Source organism: Aplysia californica, unplaced genomic scaffold, assembly GCF_000002075.1.
Source record: "Aplysia californica isolate F4 #8 unplaced genomic scaffold, AplCal3.0 scaffold00022, whole genome shotgun sequence".
NCBI lineage: Eukaryota > Metazoa > Mollusca > Gastropoda > Aplysiida > Aplysiidae > Aplysia > Aplysia californica.
In genome coordinates, this window is record NW_004797292.1 from 619,009 (window position 1) to 628,144 (window position 9,136).

General features: G+C 41.1%; 1 protein-coding gene across 1 annotated transcript in view; it reads left to right on the forward strand.

Moving 5' to 3' along the window:
• The window catches only part of LOC101849347 (myb-like protein X), a 27,173-nt gene extending 18,665 nt beyond the window's left edge, over window positions 1–8,508 (forward strand). Inside the window, exons 7-9 of the mRNA XM_035972447.1 lie at window positions 2,285–2,499; window positions 5,295–6,050; window positions 7,184–8,508. Of these exons, the coding sequence (XP_035828340.1) occupies window positions 2,285–2,499; window positions 5,295–6,050; window positions 7,184–8,508 (2,296 nt within the window). The remainder of the gene's footprint in view (window positions 1–2,284; window positions 2,500–5,294; window positions 6,051–7,183) is intronic.
• The last annotated feature ends 628 nt before the right edge of the window (window positions 8,509–9,136 follow it).

The following is a 9,136-nucleotide window of genomic DNA, read 5'->3' on the forward strand; positions in this document are numbered from 1 at the left end:
GGGAGAGATGGAGAGAGAGGAAGAGAAAGGAAAGGAATGAAGGAGGGAGAGACATTATTATAGGTGGACAGACAGCATAATATTATGTTTAGACATGCAATAAACCAGAGAAAGAATAAGAACAGTTAAAAGACTTATTTACGCTTATTATGATGTATATCTGTCTGTATTTTTGTGTGTGTATACAAGTATATACATGTATGTTTGCATAAGTATGCACCACATGTCATTGTATGTGTAGAGTCATAAGAATTCAGGTTCTTTTTTTGTACCCAGGATTAGTTCTAAAAATGAGAGTTATGGGTCTTAGCTGCTTTGAGAGCTTGAACAGATAAAACTTAGACTGTTATTGTTCGCTAGTTTGCGATTGTGATAAAAGCTTGGTTCAATCACAAAAAAGCAGCTTTCTGTCTTGGAACGTGTTTCTTGAGTCGACAGTTCTACAACAGTGCCTGTTCAACTAGGTAAAAGAGCAGGGAAATAAAGCTTTGTAAATCAATTCTCTGCTCCTGAGTTTGTGTTTGGTTAGGGTACCATAAATATTACATAGACTAGACCGGGACAAAAAAGTATTTGGCAAACACAAAAAGTCTGTCTACACTTCGAGACGGGTTTTATTTGTCACACAACTACCATAAAAATGTCTCAAAAACGAAGCAAGCCATGATCTTTGGATCTTCAGTATGAACTTTGATGCGATATAGGAAGTGATAGATAATAGGTATGATATGTTTTGAGACATCCTTTGAAGACCCATGTGTAAGTTGGGGGGAGGGGGGAGGGGGAGGGGGAACACGCGGGGGTGTTACCAAGGAACGACAACAAGCAACTGCCTAACTTGTGGTAGTGTTTGGAGTGGGAATAAAATAAATAGTTGAGTCGCTACCCGACCGCACGTAGCAGAAGTGCATGCACCATCTTTTATTCCTCAATGTCTCTCCACCACACAACCTTCCCACCCCAGCCTATTATATAGATTGGAGACAAAAAATCAAAGTGAAAAAGCACATAGAGAAGGTGGTTAAGGCTAAAAGCTAGCCCCACCCCAATCCCACCTTAAGGACTTGAGACTCGAAACCAAAGTGGAAAAGCAATGTGGCTTAGAGAGCAAGCTGTCTCCCCTCCCCCCTTTCCCCTTCCCCTACTGCCACCCCACCCCTCAACCCTGCCGTTGCTGAAAGATAGAAAACAAACAAAGTAAGACACTCCAACAAACCAAACTAAAAAAACCACAAACAAATGAAAGCAAAAGCAGAACAAACAACGAACAAGCATTCAAGATAAGAAACTATCTTTGGCCACAAAACATTTTGATTCTTTCAGGTATGTCGAACTAAGGTGTGCTTGTGATAAAAGTAGTTTTTTTTCTCTGTTTGCTTGCCATCTCCAACTGCATCGACATAAGTTCATTGCTTCTTGAGCATTTAATGTTGTTCTCAAGACAATACAGGCACTGGTCACGCAAAGAGATAATCTTGCAGCCACGCCAGAGCACGTGACCTTCCTATAGCAATAAGCGTGCAGTCTATTCAAACTATCAAATAGCGTGACGAGCAGTAGGCAACTTTATTGACAATTCTAAACAATAATATATTTTATCACTGACATGACATGTACGCTCCAGTTTACGCAAATGCTTGAAACATTCATTTAGTACACACTCATAAACACACCCAACACTCAGGCATGGGTCTTACTAAGCAGCGACAGCCGCCATAATATACCAAGCTCTTGGTTTTGTGCTTGAAGCGGGAATCCATGGTTATGTGTCGCTATCCATCCTGCACGTAGCAGAATCACCATCTTTTATTCCTGATCACCCCCCGCCCCTTCTTACACACACACACACAGACACTTACACACATACACACACTCATACACACACACACACACACACACACACACACACACACACACACACACACACATACACACACACGAACACATGCATACTTACACATACACTCACAAACATATACATACACACACATTTTTCAGCATCTCCAGTCGCTATCCAATCCCTGTGTGAGGTTGGAGGGCGCCACTGATAGGTCCTACTTCTTTACTTCTCCTCTGCTGTTTATGTCTGTCTGTCTTACTATTTTCCAGATCTAAATGACCATATTTTTTATATCGATGCGCTTTTCTTTACTCAAACAGACAAACAAACAGCTGACAATATAATAAGTTGATCTATCCAATAGCATATAGCAGAATCACCATCCTTTATTCCTGATTACCTCAACCACCCCCCCCCCCTCCTCCCTTCACTCATTATCCATAGTGCGACTTTAGTTGCCATCATCGTTGCCTCTGTTATCGGCGGCCTCATTATCATCCTCCTCATCGCCCTGTGCATCTACTGCTGCATGCGCAACAGGGACGGGCGGGACGAGTATGAAGACAACAAGAAGATGCGAAGAGAGGAGGACGAGTACGGGGATAAGAATGTACTCACCCAGACCTACAGGGGAGATGCTGACAAAGCCGTGCTTACAGGTCAGTACAGCAAGAGATGTTCTAGCACATTTTTTGTTGTTTGTTTGTTTGTTGGTTTGTTTAGGAGCGAGGTTTAAAAAAAAAAGAAACTGATGATGGTCAAAACAGCATGTTTAAAGTAGAGGTTCTGTCACGTTTTAATTGTTCGTTTGTTTGTTTTTGTTACTTAGTTCTGGCTCTGAGAATTTTACAACCTGACAATGTTGCAAAGGGCGATATACTTATTCAACTGCGCACCTTTCTTTTGTTGTTGTTGTTGTTGTTGTTGTTGTTGTTGTTGCTATGTTGTTGTTGCTGTTGTTGTTGTTGTTGTTGTTGTTGTAGTTATCGAATCGCCGATGGTTAAATGGTACCACGGTTACATTGTTTTGTTCTCTCCCTTTATTGTTTCTGTCAGTATGGGAGATTGAAGAGCGTCACTGTTTCTTCTATTCCTATAGTGTTTCTGTCTGTATGTGTGGTTAAATATTATGTCCTACATCGGCCCTTTCCCTGTTTTCTCTGTCTCCCTTTTTTGTGTATCAGCATCACATGTTTGCTATCGTGCCAGCATGCCTCTCATTATTCATATAAAAGGCAACACGTTTCCTCTTTTTTCAATGTCGATGTTATTTTACCCGTCCCTCGAACCCCCCTACCCTTATTTAATCGACGCAAATTGGACGCACACTTTGAGCCTGCCCGTCAGGTCCAATATCAGCTGAGAGGGATACAACGTACCTGCCGAAAGACCCTGATACTCGATAAGAATTCTTTCCACATACTTTTCCTTGGGAGATCCACGGAATGCAGCGGTTAAAATATACTTTTCCTCGCGATCGTAAGGTCAGGCTTGGTTTACCCCCCACCTCTCCATTGCATGTTTTTGTCTAGGAGTTCACAAGGTTCTGTCATACTAGGCCAATCCCTTCATACAACGATGTGAAGAAGTAGGAGCAACCATTTAGCGAAAATCGAAATCTGCAATGTTGAAAGGGGTGTAAAACTTGTGCTCTTTTTCGTGTTTTTTTCTTTCTTCCTTTCTTTCTTCCTTTTTAGAATTTTTATGCCTTTTTTCATACTTATGACGTCAACTAAATCCGCAGTTCCAAAACGGAATGAGGCATTTTTAAAACATCTCTGTCTTTGGAGAAGCTAACGTTTGAGTGAACAGTTTTGATTTCCTTTCACACATAACGGCTTGAAAGACATTTTTTATCATTTGGTTTGCGAAAGGTAGGGGACAGTTGTGCAGTTTAAACATATAACCAAAAAGCTAATGTTCTCATAAAGTAGTTGAAAAAAGTAAAAACTGTAAAAAAGAAAATCTCAGTACGTTTTCATTTTAACTCCAAGTAAGCAAGCATTAAAGGGCGGGGTTGAAAAGTGGTTTTAGTGTAGTTGTAGAAAATGTCTTCAGACTTTCATTAAAGGAATCACGGTTTAAGATTTAACGATCGACAATTTTCTGTTATGTTGGAATGTTGAGCTTCACGGGAAAGAGACGAAGCAGAGACTATTTTGCAAAGATATTAAACACGCATAAATATACAATTGTATACCAATTACAAATGTCGATAGACGTGAATGAAAAGATGAAAAGAGCAATCTAGTTTAATTTTTTGATTAAGTTTCTTTATCTTTATTATCGGTGGTATGAGCCATCTTTACATCAAATACAGAAAGTGATATCAAAGGCAAAAAGTTGTACCAAAACCGAAAGTAATACCTAAGACACAAAGTCATATCAAAGGCAAGCATTCCTATCAAAGACAGAAAGTTATGTCAAATACTGAGAGTTACACCAAATGCAGAGGGTTACATGAAATACAGAAAGTTATACCAAAACAGAGATTTATATCATTTAATAGAGAACTGCACGTTATGTCCGGTGTTGGGTTTCCTTTCCGCAGTCATTGAGCGCATCTTGAGAGTAATGTTGCTATCATAGCTACACAAATGCACATACAGGTTTCATTCATATGCAGGCGTAACATGATTATATTCCAAACTAGCCTAATAGAATTCCCTTACGCTTATTGCTGTAAAAGAGGCAGAACCAGTCTCTTGCTGTTCTGAAAACTTTTACGGTTTGTATGTCTGTTTCTTTTTGCCCCCCCCCCCCTTCTCTCTCTCTCTTTCTCTTTCTCTCTCTCTCTCTCTCTCTCTCTCTCTCTCTCTCTCTCTCTCTCTCTCTCTCTCTCTCTCTCCCTCCCTCCTTCCCCTCTCTCTTTCTCAAACTCTATTTCACTCTTTCTTCTGTATCTCTCTCGCTCCTCGTCTTTTTGTGTCTCCCTCTGCCTCCCAGCCACACACACCATAGCCTACCCACTTCTTTCCTCCTATCTCTCATTATTCACTCCGTGTCGTTTGTAAGCAAATCACCCCGCCCCCCTTTCCTCGCCTCCTAAGAAGTGACATATTGAAAATCATTTTATTTGGATTATGCAACTTTAAGTTTATTTGAAGTCACAGTAAATTTCGATAATCTAGCTGACACTCACACACACACATACACACACACACACACACACACACACACACACACACACACACACACACACATACACATACACATATATACATTCACACACACACACACACACACAGCCAGACACACACACATACACATATATACATACGCGCACTTATATACACACGCACGTACACACACACGAATACACACATATACACTTATGCTCTCTCTCCCACACACCCAAACACTATTATTCGCTCTCTTTCTCTCACTCTCTCTCTCTCTCACCCCTCACCCCGCACACACACCTCTATCTCTATTTCCATGTATCCTTGTCTAGATCTAGAGTCCGGTAACTACTCGCGGGAGGAGAAGCGGAGAAACCCCTTGACTGTTTTCGTCACTAACAAAGTCCAGCCCAGGAAGACAGAGTGGGATTACTCAGGTCACAGAAAGGAGTTGTACGGTGTAAAGACCGTCTCCACACAGACAGGAGATCACGAATCAGAGCCAGGAGACATTCTCATCTGGTCTAGGGGGCGATGGTTCCCTGTCAGGGTGCCTAAAAACGCCGTAAAGGGAAACAAGAACAAGCGAGATGCTAAAGTCGGGACAAGCGACAAGCCGTCAAACATCGAGGTGACGAAGACAGTCCGAGAAGACAGACGGCCGATACCCCAAAACGCTGGTGTGCCTTCTGACATCGATGACGTATTCAACTCGAAAGACAAGTCCATCCAGACGCCGGCGCCGACGGCACCACCCACCATCAGTCGATGGAACAGCAGCAGTAACATCTACACCCGTCGCGACTCGCTCAGAGACTCCAGTGACGACGAGCTAGCCAAACTCTCCTACGCCACGCCCCGACCCACCATGTCCAGAGCTCCAGAAGACACCAGGGACAAGAGGCCGGACTTGAACTCCAGACTTCGGGATCCGAACCGAGAAGAGAGAGACAGGGCCAAGCTGCAGGGCTACGTGGCTTCCTGGCAGAAGCCGATTTGGAAACCGCACACCAAAGGTCACAATGACAACGCATACACAAAGGCCAAGTGGCTCAGGTCCTACGATTTGGCTAAGAAAGAAGTAGAAAGTAAGAATTAGATCTAGTGTTCAATTCAGACTAACTCCTTTTCGTTACTCAAACGAGGGCAAAACTGTCCTTGTTTGGAGTATAAAACCACAACACGATCAGGTACTTTCTACTTCTTATTATTCATTTATTTATTGTAAATATTTGATGAAATGCTAGAAAGTAGTTTGATGTTCAGCACATACTGATTGATCATTTGTGTAAAGTAGAACATACATAATCATGCTATATTCAGGGAAACATTTCAATGTTGCTAAGTATGTTGACGCAGTGTATAAAGTGCCTATTTGAAGAATCAATAGACACGTTTTGACATGAGAAGGTAGGTAGAGAATATCTGTATCAGCTTCTCGTCTAAGAACGTATACCTTGTCTTGATTATTTTTTCTCCCTTATCTACCGTTACATGACAATGTGATACATTCTGAAAAAAGACTTGGCAGGGCATTGTAGATATTTTCGTAAGCGTAAAGGTATTACAAGCCGAGGGCTTAAACAGGACTTCAAGAAAGAAGTTTTATCAGAGTGACGGAGGCGAAAAGCATAATTTATGGCTGCTTCAATCAGGCGCCTAAATGGCTAAACGTGAACATCTATGGTTCGCTGTACTCTTTAACAAGTAAATTATATGAATGTTCTGGATGTGCACAATGTGCAGTAACTGTTAGCACGCTCTACGTGTGTGCGTAAACTGCATGTTTCAAGTGTGTGCATAAACTGCCTACGTGTTCCACGTGTATGCATAAACTACACATTCAACGTGTGAGCATAAACTATCAGTGTGTTTCACGTGTGTGCATAAACTGATTTTGTGTTCAACATGTGTGCATGCTATGACTTCGCCGCACTAAATGAGGTCAATTGCATCCCTGTCTTTTCCCCGGTATGGCGTCACCTGTTGACTTTTTATTTTTCTAATTATCCCAAAGCTCTCTTGTAACTGTATAATTATACTACAATATCTATCAGATATTTTCGTTCTCTAAACTACAAGAAAGCATATCAAAACTGATGCTTGAAGAAATCACAAAGCATTCACTTTTATGGGTCATGCTCAAAACTTTATGACTTTGATTAATCGTGATTTTAAAGTTATACCATTGTCTGATTTCTTCCCTCTTTTCTTTCAATAGGTAACCGCATAATAGAAGAAAGGCGGCGAGGTAATCACGATATGATCGAGGAGGAAAACGACAAACATATAAACGAAATAGAAGAAAAAAGAGATAGACCATATACCGAAGATAGACAACAAGTGCGGACAGATCTAAAAGCGGAAGATAGGTATGGGCAACAAAGAGCGAGACAAAGGCTTGCCGCTCACGAAAAGCAAGCTGAGAGGGAAAAACAAGAAGAAAAAGATAAGCAGGTTAAGCAAAGTGAGCAAGCAAGTCGAGCTAAGCAACGCAAGACTGGAAAACGAGAGATTCAAACTAAAGAAGAGAGGCAGAAAAAACTAGAAGGACAGGAGAAACTGCTGGTTCACAAAGAACATTCAAATCTGCAAGAGAAGCAAGATTATGAACAAAGTAGGAAAGAAAAAAAGGTGGCAAAAGATGGTCAAGATAAAGAAGATAAACAGAACAAACAATATGAGAAAGACAAACAGGAAAGACGGGGCGTGCAAGATGGACAGGAGAAGCCAGAAAAGAAAAATAAACAAGATGAACAAGACAAACAAGAACAGAAAGATAAACGACTAGAGCAGGACAAATCCGTCGAACAAGACATACAGCAAAATAATGATAAACAAGAAGAACACAATAAGTACGGCGAACAAATTACATTTGAAAAGCAGGAGAAACGGAATGAACAAGCCAAGCAGGAAAAGCGAGTTAAAGAAGATAAGCAAGGTCAACACACGGAACAAGAAAAACCAGATAAGCATGGTAAAGATAACAAGCACTTATTAAGTCAAGGTAAAGAAGATAATATACAGGATAAGCAAGCCCAGCAAGGTCAACGCGATACGACAGATACGCGAGATAAAGAAGACAAACAAGAGGATAGGAATAAAGAAAATATACAAGACAAGCAAGACAAACAAGACAAGCAAGATAAACCAGACAAGCAAGATAAAGGAGCCAGACAAGATGATAATGATAAAGTTGATAGACAAGAAAAGCAGGATGAACAAGGTAAACCAGACAAGCAAGATAAAGAAGACAAACAAAATGCTAAAAATGAAGATGAGAGACAAGATAAACAAGATAAAGAAGTCAAGCAAGATAAAGAAGACAACAAAGATGATAAAGATAAAGAAGGTAAACAAGGCAAGCAAGATAAACAAGACAAGCAAAATAAAAACGATAAACAAGATAAAGATGACAAGCAACATACAGAAGACAAGCAAGAAAATAACAATAGGCAAAATAAAGAAGATACACAAGACAAGGAAGCGAAGCAGGATAAACAAGATGATCAGCAAATACAGGACGAGAAAAGTAGTCAGAAGTAACAAAGTAAGGAAGTTAACCTGAAAGCGGAAGATGGACATGGCACGTAGGGCGAGTCGGGACGTTCACATAGAACAGACGAGTAGGATGAACACTGGCACATCAGCTCCCACACACTAATACTGACAATCTTCTCCCAGGCATATTATAGTATCGAGGCTATGAACCCTCACCAACAGCCTCCAAGTACGAAGGATCGAAGCTTTGAACACGGAAGAGCAGCTCGCAGATGTTATAGTATCGAGGCTATGAGCACAGTGACAAATAGCTCCCAGATAGGTATTGAGGCTATGAAGACCGATGCTGCAGCTCACATGCGATATCTCCAGACAAGCCAGGACCCCAAAAGGACAGACATATTATTGAATAGAGGTTATAACCACTGTTAACGTCAGGAATCATTCCTTGGACCCCAGGTCAACGTTCGGGACGATGTTCACACTGGAAAAAGAAACACCAGCTCAGAGACCAAGCGTTAAAAACGCAGGCTGGCTAACAAGGGTCATTACTGTTTAGTACCGTAAGGTTTTCCGATTTGCTTCAAAGACTAGTATTATCAGTTGCTCGCCAGCTTTATGCTAACGTGTGTGCCTTGCTATACGACTACAGCTTGCTTTTCTTTGCTTGCTA